At 39.0% G+C, this 20,223-nt stretch overlaps 1 protein-coding gene across 4 annotated transcripts in view; it reads right to left on the reverse strand.

The window, feature by feature from the left end:
• The window catches only part of PDHX (pyruvate dehydrogenase complex component X), a 51,480-nt gene that overhangs the window by 23,568 nt on the left and 7,689 nt on the right, over positions 1-20,223 (reverse strand). For all 4 annotated transcript variants that reach the window (XM_055715194.1, XM_027807967.2, XM_055715195.1 and 1 more), the window contains 4 exons: positions 17,556-17,639; positions 10,097-10,197; positions 2,078-2,283; positions 571-669 (listed from right to left, as the gene is read on the reverse strand). In XM_055715194.1, coding sequence (XP_055571169.1) covers positions 571-669; positions 2,078-2,283; positions 10,097-10,197; positions 17,556-17,639 — 490 coding nt within the window. The remainder of the gene's footprint in view (positions 1-570; positions 670-2,077; positions 2,284-10,096; positions 10,198-17,555; positions 17,640-20,223) is intronic.

Consider the following 20,223-nt stretch of genomic DNA (forward strand, 5'->3'; position numbering starts at 1 on the left):
AAAAAACATGGGAGAAAAGCAGAACTCTGGGGTTCTTACCATTACACTTTATTGCTCTCCCCAGTCTAACAAAAAAAGGAACAAATTAAATCCCAACAGACTTCATAATTGAACTTAAGTGAAAGAACCAAATGACTCGAACTTGCCAAAGAAAAGTAGTTGAAGAAAACAGGCCACTGGTATTTTATTTTGGCTCTGAATGTATCTCCAAGTAGAAAAATTCTTGAGATGCACAAAGGTAGCTAACTGTGGTACCTACGAGTTGAGAGTGACCATCAGGCTGAGCTGCAGGAAATGTGACAGCAGTACCATGCAGCTCAGTTGGGATATAAAAACAAAAAAATATATTTTTTTTTTAATTAAGACTTCTTACAGTATTTCCTAGCGTATTCTCCATATCTTCTCAACAGGTTTTTCAAATATAACTAAACCATTACCCCAAAGAAAAAACTAGAACAAAAAGTTGTTTTTTTAAATAAATGGATGTTCCAAGTTCATGAAGATTGCTCTAGGTTCAAAGGAAGAAATAAGGGAATATGAGGTTGTAGCTTTACTGAAATATCTACATACTCTTTAGTGAAGATTCCTCGAGGCCCAGAAGGTGTAACATTGCTTGGATCTAGACCATGCGTTGCCAGAATGTTGCGAGCTGCAGGACTTAAGCGAACCCTAAAAAAATGGTGAGAAAAATAAACTATTTAAACAATTAGATTAACTTATTCCATTTAATGTGTATCAAGAGAAACTACACAATATATGCTCTAATGCAGAAGCAACAGCTGGGAAAGAAGAGACTTCTGCAATAAGGCAGATCCTGCACAGTGATCTTGACACTGCAGTCACACTGTGCCCCTTCATCAAGCTTTAATGCAAAGTTCAATTTAAAAACACAGTAGCAACCCTTAAACAGATCAAATTAAAGGTGGAAAATTCATCTCCAAACTTTCCTCTTACAGCAGTGATGCAATGTACTTGTGGATTCTTCTGGAAAAGGGTCATCAGTGAAGAACAAAATACATTTTTTTTAAGACCACCTTGTTATAGTAACATTAAAAAATGAGTTTTAGGAGCTCAGACAAGTGGGTTGCTCAGCTCATTTATTTATTTGGCTAGCTATAATTGTATCATTATGCAGCTTAATTTTAATTATAATATTACATTTGCACTAGCTTCAATTTTATTTTATAGGACTGATTCAGTAAAATGGCTATTTTTTTGGAAAGCAAAAGCCATATAGATGTAGCTGCATACTTCAGTATATGCTTTAGAAGACTAAATACTAAGCCTTCCCACACTCAAACCTTTTAAGCAGCGTATACCTAAGATGTACTGTAATACTAGTCAACCTGTACCTGCCATCTTGACCTAGATGGGGTATGCTCAAATAGTAACATTTCTGCCTGGAAACAGAAACAGTGATCAACCACAAAGTGCAGTACATAGCTACAGAGCACCCAGTGTACCACCTTAGCATTATTCGCTTTCTGAAATGAAGGGTAAACACGCACAGAAGAGATTTCAGATGTCTGCAATGCTCCAAGTACTCTAACAGATCAAACCAAAACAAAACTAACAAAGACACATAAACCTACAGTTTTGAGTGAGTTTTTTGCATTCCAATGTTATGAAAATCACGAAAGAAGAAAATGTTTTTAATATCAAAAGTGCAAGAGCTTGGAAAAGTTTTGGACTATGCCATTTGTTTATTTTTTCTCCTTAAAAAGAAAGAGAAAACAAGTTATAGTTAAACTAAGCATCTGCTGCATAAGCATTAGTGTCCATCATATATAAACACAACTTCTTCCTAATCTAAGCTTAAAATCCTTCATAAAGCAATTGTATGTCAGAATAAAAGCACATCCATAGGAAGTGCTCTACTAAAACTATGTTGTTCAAATTGACTAACTGGCTTACAAGCAAAGAAATATTCCGGGCAGGCAAGCTTTATTACTTTACACATACTGAAACACTCTCTTAAACAGCTTAATCCTAGGTAAAAAGGGACAAAAGATTCTTCTTAGTTCAGCTCTACTGACCTAAGTAAGAGTTCCATTTCATAACACACACAGAAACTTACTGCAATTTTCCAGGCTGATGTTCCAGTTTAGGAGGAGCTGAAACTGAAGGACCTGCAGGAGCTGAGGTAAGCGCAGGTGCTGGTGGAGCTAGAGAAGATGGATCACTACCATCAGATGGTATTTCAACTTGCTTCCAGTCCTGTCCTTCCTCTACCAGTAGACCAATTAGTGAGCCCAAGCGTACATTTTTGCTTCCTTCTGCCACCTAAATTTAGGTGAACATTTCATTTAGGTGAAAATGGGAACATTAGGTTACATATTGTGCTGTCTAGATTAATATGACTGCAGATGGTAGATGTGACAATTTCAGGCATATTAATGACACTTCATCAAGAAAATATATCCCATTTTATTCCCACTATTAATAAGATGACTCATGGCTGAAGTTAATTACAATGGCTATTATAAGGAGAGGAATATTAACTTATGCCCCAAAATCCCATACGTCTGAAGTTAACATTCAGAAATCAAAGCAAGCAAGTTACAGACTACTGAGTACCTCCAAAGACACATAACCTACTGAAACCAAAAGCGGATCCCTAATCTTTGCGAACAGAGCCTGAAAAGTTTGCTGGACACATTCAGCAGATGCACTTTGAGCTATCTACCCTGTATCTAACAGTCTGACTTTTTAAAACACAAACTTGTAAATTCAGAGTCTAAGGGAACAAAAAGAGACCAAAACTGCACAACATCAGTGCCTCATTACTTCTTTTTGAAAAATATAACATTCACTTCCCACTAACTTTCACCTCTGTGTATTTTAACATAACTGGTGCCAAATAACAAGTCTGTCCATCAAGAAAGCAATAGCGCTTATATGGCATGTAAATCTCTGTTTCAAAGATCATCTGAACAGAAGTCTACAGAAAGATAAATCTAATATAATCTAATTAGACTAGACAAAGCCAATCTAGTCTACATGTTTCTTGTAAAACGAAAATGTATCACAGTCAAAAACATCTCTGTGATGCTTCAGATAAAGGCAGTTATGTTAACAATTTAATGAAGGGCTACTCCTACAGTCACTGAATTGGTTGCAGAAGTACAACTCTTCATGTACTCAAAAGCAGTAACATTTCCAGGGCATCAGGCCAAATATAAAGAGACACCTTTAGGATCACATTTAGTCAAATACAACTAAGACTGCACCAGCCCAGATAGGGTTGATTTCATAACAAAGGAAATATTTCCTTATATAAAGCCACATTGCACATACATTTGCCTCAATGGAACTGGGACATATCTGCGACGCTGGTATTTTACTCAAGAAAATGAAAATCACTGTCATTTGAAAAGCCAAAGACAGGCACAAAAAATAAAAACATACACAGTACCAAGTATCACACTGTTCTTACTACCTTAACTGGGTTTTCTAGGCACTTAAATACTAAATAAATAAAACAGAATGCTGTAAAGACTGTACTAGGCAGATGCAAATACTACAACATTATAAGGCTGCTCTCTGCACACTGTTAACTCCACTGACAGAATCAGAATCATTTAGGTTGGAAAAGGCCTTTGAGATCATCAAGTCCAATTGTTAACCAGTAACCATTAATCCAGGACTGTCAAGTCCATCCCTAAACCATGTCGCCAAGCACTGCATCTATGGACATCTAAGGCTGTGGGTGTTGCCTGCTGGACCTTATGTCACCATCGCCCACAGCTATCTCTGGAGACACTGGCTGCTCACGGCTTGGGCGGGTGCACTCTGCGCTGGGTTAAAAGCTGCTGAACGGCCGGGCCCAGGGAGTGGTGGTGGATGGAGTTACACCCAGCTGGTGCCCGGTCACAAATGGTGTTCCCCAGGGCTCCCTGCTGGGGCCAGCTCTGTTTAGTATCTTTATCGACGATCTGGATGAGGGGATCGAGTGCACCCTCAGCCAGTTTGCAGGCGACACCGAGCTGGGGGGAGTGTTGACCTGCTGGAGGGCAGGCAGGCTCTGCAGGGGCATCCGGGCAGGCTGGACCCGTGGGCCGAGGCCGGTTGTACCAGGTTCAACAAGGCTCAGTGCCGGGTCCTGCACGTGGGTCACAGCAGCCCCACACAGCGCTACGGGCTGGGGGCAGAGCGGCTGGAAAGAGCCTGGGGGAAAAGGGCCTGGGGATGCTGGCTGACGGCCGGCTGAATGTGGGCCAGCAGTGTGCCCAGGTGGCCAAGAACCCAACAGCATCCTGGCTTGTGTCCAAAGCAGTGTGGCCAGCAGGGCAAGGGGAGTGGTTGTCCCCTTGTACTTGGCGCTGGTGATGCCACACCTTGGAAGAAAGGTGGATGGAACTTACACTGGCTCACTCTGCAGTGGAAGTTTTACACAATGTCATTTCAGTTCATACAAATTCTTGTTTAGGTAATGAATGAGAAAATGGTGATGGATACTAAATCCAGTTCTTAAACAATCATTCATCATCGGGTTTTGGTCCAAATTGAACTAGTAAGTATTTTAGGCAAAAAAAGTCAGTGTTAATTTAAGAAGCAGCACTACTGAAAGAATAATCACCATTCTGAAATTACCCTTCTAATACTTTCATTCAGTCATTTAACTTTTTTTTTTTTTTGCATTTTTATTGCATTACACTTAATCAGATGTGGTCATTAAAAGACCTGTTCAGACAGAAAAGGAATATATGCATGATATATATTTTACTGTTAAGCCTGCTCTTTCTTAAACCATACAGTCAAGGAAAACCAAGAAGGGTTACAGAAGTTTAATTCATTTAACGTAATGAACATTCCATCTTTAAAGGTAAAAACCAAAATGTTAGGCAAATAGTGTGTTTATTTGATTCAGTTTTCCATACTGAACTCAGTCAAGATAGTGCAGAATTGCAGTTGGCATCAAAGACCATAAAATTATTGCCCCACTTCATTTAGAAAGTGAGTAAACTTCAGCCAGGTGCTGATAACTCAGATGCATTAAACATTCTTAATTTCTCACCAACTACATCACATCTGAAACTTTTGAGTGGCCTTTGAAAGGACAGTCAATAAGAAATCATCTCCCTGTCCACAAACAGGGAGACAGCTTAATGTTATAAACCCCACACAAACATCTACTGAAAACCCAATATAGTGCAGAAACACCCACACTATACTGCAGAAAGACTACTAAGTATCATACTTGAGCTAGGGGGGGAAAAAACCCAGAAAATTCTGATCTTATTGCTCCCCTACTATTTCAGTTTCCAAAACATCAGGTTTCTTCTGTACTTTTTAGGAGACTGGAATAAAAGCTTATTTGTGTACCTATTCTGTACTCTAATACTTATGTCTACCATTTCTAGATTCCAAAAAAGAGGATTAAAAGAATCCATTAAAGACTGGGCATGTATAATGACCTATTCAATGTACTCCAATAAAGCTGCCTCTCTCCCCTTAATCTGAAAGACATTATAATTACTTTCCACCTCCTGACATCTCCTTCTCAAGCTCAGTTCTGGGCATATGATTGTTACTGGATGATGTAGATATGTTGGCTAAGGCTGAGTATCACTGCTCTGTGATACTGATATCACACAGTTGCTGAGGATTCTGGTTTTCATCTATCAAAAAGTGTGCCACAACAGCAATACACAGAAAGAAATCTGGGAATTTGGAATACAAGACAGGAAACAGCAAAAACACAGTTTCTGAAATACTAATGCTATTTGAAATAATCATGATTACTATTAGAGAAAATTTAAATTTAAAAATCAATATTGGAGTCTGCTATTCATTTTTTAATGTATCTCTAGGAATCACTTTTCAATACTATTGACAAAGACAATCCTCATATCTCCTCTTCATGACCTAACAGAGCAGCGTCTGTAAATGCAGAATAGGTACTTCATATTAAAAAAAAAATAAGGGTTACATAAATTTTTGTCAAGAAAATTGGATGCAAAATAATTTTCAGAAACATTCCTAACTGAAGAAGAGAGAATTAAAAATAGTGAAAGCATTGCTCATCCAGCAAATATTAAAATAACTCTATGGAGACTAAAATCACATTTAAGAATATGTCTGATGTGATGTTTTGTCCAGGGATAGCAGAATAGATTATCTGAAACTTATAAGATGTGTTGCTCCACAGTTGGACAGAAAATCTCAGAAGTTTCAAGGTGCTACAAAAAACTTGAACATCTGGGAAAAACTAGTATTTAGCAATGTAAATTAAAAAAAAGATTTACAAAACTCTTACTTGTTTATATAAACTAGTGTTTAAAATGCAAGTTATCCTGTAGAAATTAAACACTAATGACAATTTCTTTTAAGCCCTGACAGACTTCACTTGCAGACGAGTTCCATATTACATCACCTCTCCTCCCAACCCAGCCCCTCATCTATTTTGATGCTTTCATTTTTGCAAAGGATGTTCCCTTTGCTTATACAAAAAAAGGAAGATACTAAACAGATCATCACTTCTTAAACATTGCCACACAGGAAACTAGTCTCCCTTTTTTTGGTGAAGGGTAACTATGGGAATACATGCTGTTGTAAGAAAATGCACCTATACCAACCAAAATAGCTTTTCCAATAGCAGCAGAATCATGTCTCACTGTGCAAGAGTTTTGTGCAGAATTTTCTCTTGCACATTAATGGCTCCAGGAACTAGTTTCCACCTATGCCCATTCTGTTGTTTCCTAATAGCTAGATTGCAACTAATACCAGTATGCCTATATATAATTATGCAATTCATTCCTCTTGTGTAGATATTCCCTAGATGAGACCTCCCTGACCAAATTACATACTTACTATAAAAGTTTGTCTTCAACAGCATTTTCTTTTAGAGTGCAATCTTAGTTCTTAATGATTACAGGACTGTTAGTAGAATAACACTGTTTTAGTTGAGCAGAAAAGGCTCCAAGATTACACAGGATTACTAGCTAAACATGAGTCAATATAAAAACTGCTGCAAAAAAGGGTGGGTCATAGAAGCATAGCATATTTCATTTGGGAAATGTTCCATTAAATACTTGAGAAGTATTTCACTATAAAGTCCTGATACAGCTTCAGATAGAATATTTAATCCAGTTTAGAGCACCATACTTCCAAGAGAAACTGTTAAAAAGAACTTGAAGGATTATAACAGAACAAAATAATTTTGAAAACAATCCTTTGGAGGTTGAAGAATTCAAGCTTTTTCAAGCTTGCAAAAGAGAATACTTGAGAGATATGTAAGAGTCTTCCAGTACATAAATAATTGTGATAAATGGAATAGTTATCAGCTGCCATTTGTGGCTACCGCATCAAGAGAATAAAAAACAGTTTACTTTTGTACAATTATTTACTTTTGATGACTGAGGAAATATTTTTTTCTAAATGCAAATATAGGATGGTGTCAACAGCATGTAAAGAGTCTCTGTCAGCAAATTGTCTAGGTAACTTTGAGCTGCTGTCAATGCAGGAAGCTGCAGTAATCAATAACTTATGCTTTTCTAACCTACTTTTATCTATAGCTCCTTGACTCAGCACCTTGCACTGCTATATTTCACACCTTTTTATCCACTCTGATCACACTGATATTCTGGATTATCTTCCAGGTTTTTGCAGTTAACTAACCAAGTCAATATCTACCCTTCTTAGAACTACAAATATAGCTAAGTGCTAAGACCAAAACTGGCAATGTCTTCTGAGGAAATTTTACTAGTGACACTTGTGGTCACAACAAAATTTAGTAACTACAACCATCAGAAACAGCGTAAGATTTCTGTGGAAAGCCAGCCCCTCCAATTTTTAATTCTTCCCACTTTCTACATAAACTTAACTTGATTGTGAAATGATTGTATTAAACACAGTGAAACAGTGGAGCATACTAAACATCAAGGTACAAAGCAAATATCAAGGAAACAGACATTAAATTTCATGCTTATATCATTTTTCAGATGATGGTATCTCTCTTCATAAATACTTCTCAATTTTGACTGAATATCATCAAGCTTTAAATAGTGTCATTATTAACAAGTGCAAGTACATGAAGTAACATTTGCAGGGCAGCATCGTTTAAGACTTTGTTTAGTGTTAAAATAGTCACATCTTTTTAGTCCAACACCTTCATGGAGTTGTTAAGAAGCATGACTGAAATAATGGCTTATCATCTCCACAAAGGGATTTAAAGTACTTACTAGAGTTAGAAAAGTTTCAGACACCTTATAGTTATTTATTGACCAAAAGCTACGATCACATGGATCTAAAATGCATAGAGAACAAATGTTTTTCCAGAAGAGGTACGGATTATTTGAAATCTTTGGCCTGCCCACCCCTGCCAAGCAGGGACACCTCTTTGGTAAGACTTGCACCTCTGATGTTACCCGGGACAGTACTGTTAACTAAAGTGCTGAACTTTTAACTTGAGCCCGATTGTTGCAGTAAGTGCATTTATCAACAGCAATTCCAAATTTGTTGTTATCTGTTGCCTTAATAAATCATCTGGGTTTTTTTCAACTTTGTAAAACTCTTTCAGTGAAAGTCCTTGAGAGGGATCTGACAGGCAAACTGACTCTGAAGAGTGGCTGTATCCTCTAGATCTAAACTGCTGACCAAGTCTGAGACTAGGATTGGATCTAGCCAAATCTAAACTCCTCTCTGTGAATGAGTTTAGAAAGCAAGGGGATCCTTTCCGAACCTCATGATTCAACAGGAAGGCTTTCCCACTCTGGCCACGCATCAGACTCACACCCATTACGTGACAAAAAGATACAAAATTTGACTTGTCTTTTTAGAATATACTATGTACAGAATAGCACAAGATTTACAAGCAGACCTCAAGCAATGCAGGGTTAGAAGTAAGTTTGTTGACTCACAAGCAGAGTTCGTTGCCCAGTGTGCAAGAGCCAGTCTCAGACAAGGGCCGAGATATCACGTATTGCATGTCTGCACAGAGATGGATGCTAGGTGGTAAATCCACAAAGCTAGCATCTCTCTTAACACATAGTAGAACATTTTATAGACTTTGAACAATCGTTTACAATTATGTTTAGTCACACTTAAGTCTCATTGGCTCTTCAGAGCCTCATCGCCATTTAAAGGTACAGTGCTCTTTTTTTCACCACACGTTCTGTGGGGAGGGGGCTTTGTTATTAAGGAGCTTTCTTTGTTCAAGGGTGGATATTTTAGTATGCTAATTAGGATAGTTCACACACAGGTCAACTAATTTTCTGTTTGGTTGGTTCTCGTGTCCCAGTTTGATATATTTATGGTGTCTAGTCCTTCTTCCAAGGCCATGTTTTCTTAACTGTTTGTAACATCCTGTTTTTCAAATTCTTTCTTGTTTTTTATTATAGATATTTTCATACTTTGTCTAATTTCAAGTTTGATCTAATACTGAGCCAGTCCACAGGTCCTTCATCCTGATCTCTGTAGTCCAGTTGTTACTACTTTCATCTTCCTACAGAACAGGATTTAAATCCAAACATCAACAAGGAAGCCAAAAAAACCCTAGCATTATCACAGTTATATATGCACATACACATCAATAATCCAAAATGATGTTCAGATAACTTCACTCATGCCAGTTCTTATTCTTTATATTAAGCCTAGTCAATCTAACTTTAAGAATACAGGAAGTTAAAAATTCTAAGAATCATACTCTGTGTCAGCCCATCTTGTATAATGTTCCAACTTCAATGGCCAGCACAAGATAATCTAGCATGGATATCACATATCCTGGGTAAAGTATCATTCAAAATTCCACATTCCAGTAAACTGATTGTAACTTGTTTTTTTGTAACTCAGAGTAAGACATCACAAACAGCAATATTGCATGGCCATAATTCATAAGGTGCAAAACATACAAAACCCCCCAATCAATCAGCTTAACTGAAAATCCATTAAATAAATATAGAATCATGTACCAGTAGCCTGGTACATGTACAAAATTATAAATAGAGCAATTATTTCTCACTAGGAATGCAAGTACATTATTCTGAAAACTGAGCAGAAGGAAATCTAGCTATCTAAACTAGTTTTTGAGGCAATATGCTAAATGACGGTCTGAAGAGAAGTTATATCATCCTACTCAGAAAGGCAGAATCCCTACCAGTATTTTAGCCAATATGCCATCATCACTTGATTCCATGGTAATCACCGCTTTGTCTGTCTCAATTTCACACAAGGCATCTCCAGCATTCACTGTTTCACCTGCAAAATATAACAAAACTTAAAAATACTTAGCCTAAACTTCCTTTCAGATCTATTTAACCATGGCAAATAGATACTTATCCCTATAATACAGCCACTTTACATTCTTTAATATATTCTATAGCTACTTGATCCCCCATCATTATTTATTATATTGTATCTTTCATTTCCAAATAAAAGCACTAAGATTCAGAGACACAAACTGCTGCACCAGAACATTTAAGATATTCCAAATACTTATGTTTACAGTAGGTTTTCCAAAAGGAAGCACACACACTTTTTTTTTTTTATTTCCAGAACACCACCACTCAGTAACACTACAATGAATAAAACCCTGAGCCTTCCATATTCATTACTAGCCATGAGTCAAAGCAAGCTATTAAAGACAATGGCACAGGCAACATCTTCAACTAAGTACCAGAGTTCTCTAGTTTGTATCCACACTATTAAAGTTACTCAAGTAAAAACCTAAGGAACTTTAATCTCTTTGGAAAGCATGTCTGCAAGTTTGTTTCCCCGATCTCCTATATAGTTAAAAAGGTGTATTAGAAACATACTTACCTTCGTGAAATAAAAATATGCACAACTGTTAGAAATTGCTTTTACTACATCACACAAATCTATGATTAAATTTGAAGTATACTCTTCCTTTGCTTTTCAAGTGTATCTGTAGCTGCTGGCTCATGATAAAGACATTATGGATCTGGATTCTTTCAACAGATCAATTTATAATATCTTTACTAACATAAATTATTTATTAACTTAAAAAAATCAGGTACTACTTTTTGTACTCCCCAGCCAAGTTCCATAATGGGAACATCTATGGCTTAAAGTTATGTAAGTGACTAAGTTTTGAATGTTTCCATTGTTCGCTACTGCAGAGATCACAAGCATCACACAACACTTCATTTTCCCCTTCTAATTCTGGGAGTCCTGAAACAGGAAATACTTATTTAATAAGAAGTGTTTATCTCTTACCTAAATACAGGAATTTAACTGCACTAGGTTTATTCTCATGCTTAAGCACAACAGAGTGATATCAGGAATTAAATTAAATGCTTAGACAGGTAATAACATTGCAGCATTTCTGGTACTGGGGAAATACTAAAATTTTATTTCACGTAAAAGTTGTAATCATGCGTTAGGCTTATATGTATTGTCCCTATTTTTCAGTGCTCTGTAAGGAAAAGGTTATCCTATTTTGTTGGAGGCCAAAACATTCGACTACCTCAACATTTTTCAATGTAATTTCTATTTTAATGTTGGCCATAGTAAAAAATGTTCCTATGATGGAACTTGGCAGGGGATTACACAAACTAGGACCTGATCTATTTAATTTAATAATCTAATTGCCACACTGTACTTTGCAATAACTAGAGTATAAACATTTTATATAACAGGAAGTAAAAATTCCAGGCTCTATACCATTGTTTTAATTCCATTAGATCATTAATTCAAGTAGCCCATGTATCAGACCATTAGGTAAGCACTTTACAGATGTTAAGAAATCAAACTGTTGGGCAAATTCTTTAACCTACAGAGCTAAGACAGGCAAGCAGAAAGGAGCTTAACTCTGTCTTAATTAGTCTCTTCTCCCAACCTGTAATCAGATTGTGTGTGTTCTGCACCATTAAATAGAAATCTCAGTGCTAAGCAACCTGCAGCTGTAACTCCCAACAGTGCAAGCCAGTCAAACCAAGTACCTTTATCCATGTCTTTGTCACATATGACACATCTCTTAACTTGGATACGTGAGGCTGTTCACAGAAAGCTATAGGATTCCCTTACACTGGGGAAGTGTCGTGGTTTAGCCCCAACTGGCAACTAAGTACCAGCAGCCTCTTGCTCACTCCCCCCGGCCCCTGGTGGATGGGGAGCAGAATTGGAAAAGGTAAAACCCACCGGCTGAGATAAAGACAGTTTAATAATTGAAATAAAGTATACTACTGATACTAATAACTGTAAAGAAAATGATAACAGAAAGAGGTAGAGAAACAAAACTCAAGGGAAAAAAAAAAACCAAGCGATGCACAATACAATTGCTCACCATCCACTGACCGATGCCCACCCAGTCCCCAAGCAGCAACCTGCGCCCCTCCAACTGCATTGCCCTAGTTTACGTACTGACCATGACATCATATGGTATGGAATAACCCTTTGACTAGTCTGGGTCAGCTGTCCTGACTGTGTCCCCTCCCAACTTCTTGTGCCCCTCCAGCCCTCTCACTGGAAGGGCCCATAAAACTGAAAAGTCCTTGACTCAGTAGAAACATTACCCAGCAACAACTAAGAACATCAGTGTGTTATCAACATTATTCTCACACTAAATCCAAAACACAGCACTGCACCAGCTACTAGGAAGAAAATTAACTCTGTCCCAGTCAAATCCAGGACAGGAAGGCAAGAGGAAAAGTCTTCAGAGAACTGGGTAAACCACTTTTCCACTACTATTTTTGTTTTCCTTTCACTGCTGCAGTGAATAAATGGGCCCAAGTTTGGAATGCAATTAATTAAATGCAATTTTAAGAATACTTCATAGCAGCATTCAAAAATTTCATGTGTTTCAGTACCGAAATGCAATGGAAAGGATCATCATTATTTTCCACTGGAAAGAACACTTTTGCAGAGCACATCTTTGCTCTTACACTTTCTAATGAGAGAACAGTATTTGCAACATAAGTTGCATGAATGCCAGCTCTCAGAGATTATATATAACGCCCTTGAAAAATCGTGAGCGGGGTTTGCTTGTTTGGTTCATTTTTTTAAAGTGGTTGAGTTCTTACAGATAGGCTGAATGATTAGGATCTCTACTGAAGCCAAGTATCCCTCTAGATAACATCCAACTGGCATTCAAAAGCCTACATGCTCTGTTCGATTACTGACAGACAAGTATCCAAATCACAAGACACAAAGTGCACTCCTTGATGTACTCTTTGCAAATCAAATCAAAGCTGTCTGAGCATAAAGACCCTCTGGAATCAGACTGAGAAGTCCCTGGAGGTGATGTTTCAGAAGGTGGCAAAGATGTACTGCATGAGGAAACTGCTAGCACTGTTGCTTATTCCGCTTCCTGCCCACAATAACAACAGGATTTCAGTCTCCTGGGCCATCAGTCTATCATCTTTCATCAACATTAAATTCATACATAATAAATAAAAGTTTTTAGAAACACAGTTTATTTTTATGAGAATTACTTTATTACCCACAGGAATCAATACAAAACTGCATTAACAATGAGAAGGAAATAGTAAAGCTGTCAATTAAGTTCAGCATTTTTCCTTCTGCAGTACTGAAACCAGACCACAAAATGAAAACATTTGACATTTACACAAAGAGCAGAAAAATCATAATAGTATTCTACTGACCTCTGCTGGTTATACAGTGGGAAAAACATTTCATATGCCATCATCAGCTTGCTTCTTCCAATTGTTTTAAAATATTTATTTTCTTAGATACGAGATTATCAAACATTTATATTCAGTAATGCCACTACATTTAGATGGCCAAGTCACTGGAGGATTATGCAGTTATGAGCATCCCTTGCAGACAGAAGGGGTATAAGCATTAAATCACATTGGTTTTTTTCTTCAAAATTTATCTTCACATTTTTAATGTTGTCCTTATGATTATTTTCCAGACTGTCAGAGGAAAAACACATACATAGGAACTAATTACAGTCACAGACGTGCCAAATATCACTCAAGCTCAAGATAGGTGCATCCTCATTGAGTAAGATAACAAGCAGGAGCCCTGCATGGATGAGTAAGGAGATTCTGGCAGAAATCAAACAGAAGAAGGAAGTTTATGGGATGTGGAAAAAGGGACAGGCCACTTGGGGGAGGAATACAACGATGTTATCAGAATATGCAGGGAGGTGATGAGGAAAGCTAAGCTCCATTTAGAATTAAATCTGGAAAGGGAGGTGGTCAAGGACAACAACAAAAAAGCTTATTTAATTACATCAGCAGGAAGAGTATGACTAGGGAAAATGTGGGCCCACTGCTGAATGTGGTGGGTGCCCTGGTGACAAAGGACACAGAGGAGGAGTTTCTGAATGCCACCTTTGCTTCAGTCTTCACTGCCAAGGCCGGCCCTCCGGTTCCCCAGACCGTGGAGGCAAAAGAGGAAATCTGGAAAAAGGAGAACTTTCCCTTGGTCAAGGAGGATCATGTTAGAGATCACCTAAGCAAACCTGACACCCACAAATCCATGAGCCCCGATGGGATGCACCCCCAAGTGCTGAGGGAGCTGGCAGATGTTATCGCCAAATCACCCTCCATCATCTGGGAAAGGTCATGGAGAACAGGAGAGGTGCCTGAGGAGTTCAGTAATCAAAAAGGGCAAGAAGGACGACCCAGGAAACTACAGGCCATGAACCTCACCTCCATCCCTGGAAAGGTGATGGAACAGCTCATCCTGGAGGTCATCTCTAAGCATGCAGAGGAAAAGAAGGTCATCAGGAACAGTCAGTGTGGATTCACCAAGGGGAAATCATGCCTGACCAGCCTGATAGCCTTCTGTGATGGAATGACTGGCTGGGCAGACAAGGGGAGAGCAGTGGACGTTGCCTACCTTGACCTCAGCAAGGCTTTTGACGCTGTCTCCCATAACATACTCATACAAAAACTCAGGAAGTGTGGACTACATGAGTGGACAGTGAGCGGGACTGAGAACTGGCTGAATGGCAGAGCTCAGAGGGTTGTGATCAACGGCAGAATCCAGCTGGAGGCCTTTAGCTAGTGGTGTTCACCAGGGGACAGCGCTGGGTCCAATCCGGTTCAACTTAGTCATCAGTGACCTGGATGAGGGGACAGAGTGTGCCCTCAGCAAGTTTGCTGATACAGAACTGGGAGGAGCGGCTGATCCACCAGAAGGCTGCGCTGCCATCCAGTGAGACCTGGGCAGGCTGGAGAGCTGGGCAGAGAGGAACCTCACAAAGTTCAATGAAGGCAAGTGTAAGGTCCTGCACCTGGGGAGGAACGACCCCACACACCAGCACAGGCTGGGGCCTGACCTCCTGGAAGGCAGCTCTGCCAAGAAGGACATGAGAGTTCTGGTGGGCAGCAAGCTGCTCATGAGCCAGCAGTGAGCCCTTGGGGCCAAGGAGGCCCATGGGACCCTGGGGTGCATTAGGAGCAGTGTGGCCAGCAGGTCAAGGGAAGTGATTCTCCCCCTCTGCTCTGCCCTGGTGGGGCTGCATCTGGAGTGCTGTGTCCAGTTGTGGGCTCCCCACTTCAAGAGATACAGGAAACCAAGGGAGGGGGTCCAGCAGAGGGCTGCAAAGATGCTGAGGGGACTGGAGCATCTCCCTTGTGAGGAAAGGCTGAGAGAGCTGGGCCTGTGTAGCCTGGAGAAGAGAAGACTGAGAGGGGATCTTATCGATGTCTACAAATATCTTAAGGGTGAGTGTCAAGAGGATGGGGCCAGGCTCTTTTCAGTAGTACCAGGTGACAGGACAAGGGGCAATGGGCTGCAACACAAGAAGTTCCTTCTGAATACGAGGAAGACCTTCTTTACTTTGAGGGTGACAGAGCACTGGAACAGGCTGCCCAGAGAGGCTGTGGAGTCTCCCTTCTCTGGAGACATTCAAAACTTGCCTGGACATGACTCTCTGCAACTGTCTCTAGGTGAACCTGCTTTAGCAGGGGGTTGGACTAGATGATCTGCAGAGGTCCCTTCCAAGCCTGAACATTCTGTGATCCTGTGATTCAGTTTTGGTCTTGTTTCTAAATAGAAAGTAGAGCAATAGAAATCCTAAAATATTTTTTATTTTAACTTAACTAACATAGGAGCTTCTTTTTCTCCTTTTGTAATAGGGTGGAAGCGTAGTGGAAAGACTGAGAAAAACCATTGTATAGATGTTACGTCTTAAGACCTTTTCATAATGAAATTGATTCATTTGTGTTGTGGAGTCAACTGGAATCTACTTCAATTCCTATTGTGCTCTCTTCTGTGCTTTCTCTTGCAATTTTGAATGTTATATTTACTGCAAAGCAGACTACCGTTCATTTTTTATGTTATTGTTATTTACAGTTATTGACAACTAATGAATAGAAAAAGGACTTTGGATTGTTCCTTCCTTTCTGTATAATCTTTGACTTGATACTTGACTCACTGAAGCTTCAAGTTTCAAGAACTGCTTTCTACAGACATAGCTGCCATATTTCCTAGCAAATTCTGCAGAAATTCTTACTAGAAGCTTTACAAGCAAAAGGTCACGTCCAGTACTGGAGCAACAAGCTGCTTTCTGGCCACCTCTCAAAATGTATTCAAAATATATAAAAGCAAAGTACTCCAGCAGCACAATGATGGAGGCTGTATAAACACTTAGAAGACTAGCCAAAGGAAATGGCTTATTTAGGCAGAATAGTCAAAACACACATTTAGCTCACCAAATTGTGTCTCTCAAAGATAATATGCTTTAAGAGATTTTCTTTTCTCCAAACACATTCATCGCTTTAACAAAGGTAAAAATGTTTGAGAACAAGATATATTCCTACAGTCATTTAAAACTCCACAACGCATCCTATAACAATGGACAAATGCTACCTGGAATCCAAAACTACAGTAAAAACACAGGTTTAGTATTAAATTGGAGAGGGGAAAAGATAGGAGGAGAGGGGAGAAGGATTTCCTGGCAGAACAGGGACTGCTGATTCTTCTGCAGATCATTTTTCATTTACATATAAACTATGTGAAGTGAGAACATACACCCAGACTATTTCTCTAGCTGCTCCAATGTATTTTAACAGAAGTACATTGCTTTTCAGTTGTCAGAGCACAGAGAACCTAAGATAACCAAGGTTGTTAGGCTTTTTTTGGAGGAGTAGTTTGGGTTTTATTTTGGGGTGTTTTTTTTCTTGGAAAGAGATTTCCCCATTTGCAATTTGGGTTATGAAAGTAATTTACATTTTTCTATCAGCTTTAATTGTAGACTATTGCTTAGATATTTAAGTGCTGAATAAAACTATAAAAACACCAATCTTTCATATAATTCTGTAATGTAGTGGAATAATGAAACAGAGACCCTCCCTGAAGTCAAAGGCTCTCAGCTTTCCAAAGTTACTGGTCTGTATGACAACACTGGGAATTAAAAACAACACACACACACTCACACCCTCGAACAGCCTAACGGAAGCTTTTCAAAAATATGACTGATGCAACCTTTTGAAAGGGAACTAAAGGAAAAACATTTCAAGAACAAACAATTTCAAAGTGAGTATTGTTCAGGAAGACAGCATCCATATACCAAACATTTTGCTTCAAAATACTAAAACAGAAAGAATGATCTTACTCTGTAAGAATAGATTTGTATAGCTGAAGAATTACAAACATGGCCATAGAAAATGCTATCTTACCTTCCTTTTTTAACCATTTCACAATGTTTCCTTCTTCCATTGTAGGAGAAAGTGCAGGCATGAGAACTTTAATACCAGGTGTACCTGTAAAACAAACACATAATTATCTAGACTAAATATTTTTTCAGTACACTTACTTTCTCAGTCAACTGCTTAACACAAATGGAAGTAACTGTCTTTCAGATTTATGCACTTTTGAACAAAAGATTCACTATGATGCTCTTTTCTTATGACAAGTATGCACTCCCAAGAGCACCAAGGAAAACAAGGCACTAAATATAGAACCTCTATGTTACAGAGGGAACAGGAGCTATTGTATTAAGTCATAAATAATACAAAGCATCAAGCAAACTAAACTCTACCTTAAGTAAAAATATATATAGAAACTTTTGCTTTGATGAAGATGACTTTATATACTCACACTGCTTCAGCTTTGATTCAATTAATTTTTAATGGAAACTTTCTCCACAACCAAGTCTTATTCCATTATTAAAAATACATAAAGTAGTATTTCAAGTACCCTCTCAGTTCAGCCTGACCTACTGAACAATCCTACAACGGATGCAAGCGAAATAGAGTTACATACCTTCTGTCCAACAGAAATGTAAACAGAAAAAAATCTACAACTTGGTTAGAGCACTAACTACACACAAGCCATCATGTGTAGGATGAAAAAGCAGCTATAAAATACAAATATACATTGGGGGGGGGGCGGGAAGAGTAGCTAGCGTGGAGCTGTGATTTTAATTTTTTATTCCCCCCTTGCCCCTGACATGCCATAACTTTTAAAGCTGCCAGCTATCACACCCTGACTCTTGCGTATCAGGGACATATGTACTAAACCAAACCACATTTCCATTTTGGGGGGATTTCCACACATGATCCTGCATATGCTTCCTTCTGCCCTGTCAGGGTCTCTGAGCAAAACCTTGAATAAAACACTGTGCCGCAGTCTGTCACAGAAGTGAATGAGATGAGTCTTAAAGACCTGTCCTCTCATTTCCCGCTTGCCGGGCAGGAAGGAAGTCTGAGCATAAGACTTGTCAGGTATAAGCCCAGAGGAGAGAACACACAGACACATGCACGCACAGCTATCTCAATCCTCAAGATAGGCTGAAATTGCTGCAATCACAAGAAACTGGGTGACAGTTATTGATACGTTCCTTGTTGATGAACCATGATGTGCTACAGAGCATAGTGTAACTCCACGCACAAATTCCTCAGTAGTGTTTACCATAGTTTTTCTTCCTAGTTATGCAGTGTATCAGCAGTATGACTATGAATGTATGACCAGAGTACCAACCAGGCTGGCATCTTCTCTTCTGTTCAGTGTACTTTATCCATCCTCAGGCTTCTAGTCATGGGTATGCATGTGTGAGGACAGAGTGGGGTGTAAATGTGCGGAACATATCTAGACAATTGCTAGAATGCTTTCCAGCTTTTAGCCAAAGGCTAGATACTTATATCTTGATTATAACCTCTGTCTTAATGCTGAACTGCAGAATTAAGAGCATGCAAGGCAAACTGTGTAATTCCATTCCCCAAAGCTCAAGCATTAAAAAAAAAGAAATGGGAATTCAGAGTCCTGAATTCCTAGACCAGAAGTTTGGTTGGTGTCCAGTTTTGACTGGGACAGAGTTAATTTTCTTCCTAGTAGCTGGTGCAGTGCTGTGTTTTGGATTTAGTGTGAGAACAATGTTGACAGCACACCGATGCTTTTTGTTGTTGCTGGGTAATGGTCATACTAAGTCAAGGACTTTTCAGTTTCTCAGGCCCTGCCAGTGAGAGGGCTGGAGGGGCACAAGAAATTGGGAGGGGACACAGCCAGGACAGATGACCCAAACTAGCCAAAGGGATATTCCATACCATATGGTGTCATGCTGAGTAGATATAAGCTAATGGAAAAAGAAGGAGGTGGGAGGGACATTTACCATTATGGTGTTTGTTTTCCCAAGTAACTGTTACATGTGACGGAGCTCAGCTTTCCTGGAGATGGGTGAACACCTGCCTACTGATGGGAAGTGGTGAATGAATTCCTTGGTTTTGCTTGCGTGCACAGCTTTTGCTTTACCTATTAAACTGTCTTTATCTCAACCCACAAGCTTTCTCGCTCTTACTCTTCTGATCCTCTCCCCCATCCCACTGTGGGGGGAGTGAGTGAGTGAGTGGCTCCGTGTGGTGCTTAGTCACAGGCCAGGATTAAACCATGACAGTTGGTCTTGTCAGAATCCACCACGAACACTACATCCCCCTTTCTCCTGTCCTCCTCCTCTTTGCTGCAGGCTGTGGAATTTTTTCTAGATGACAGATTAAATAATATATTTTAAATTAATAAAGCTCCCCTGATCCTAGTACTCCAGACACTGATGATCTACCTTTTTCACTGATAAACTTTTCCAATGCTTATTTATCCTTTCTGCTAGGAAACTATCTACTTTGCAGAATAAAATTGCCTAATTTCAAGTTTCAGTGATTGTATCTTATGCCTGTTAAAAAGCTTGAAAGATTTCTCATTACAGAGATTCTTCTCATCAGTGAGTGTCTATATATATAGACCAGGTAAATTCTTACCCTTTTCTTTCCTTTGACAAGCAAAATAAAAATATCTGAGAAGTCCAACGTATTTAAGCAACACAACATCACAACACTCTGGCCCTACAACACCATG

Source organism: Falco cherrug, chromosome 7 (assembly GCF_023634085.1).
Source record: "Falco cherrug isolate bFalChe1 chromosome 7, bFalChe1.pri, whole genome shotgun sequence".
Lineage (NCBI taxonomy): Eukaryota > Metazoa > Chordata > Aves > Falconiformes > Falconidae > Falco > Falco cherrug.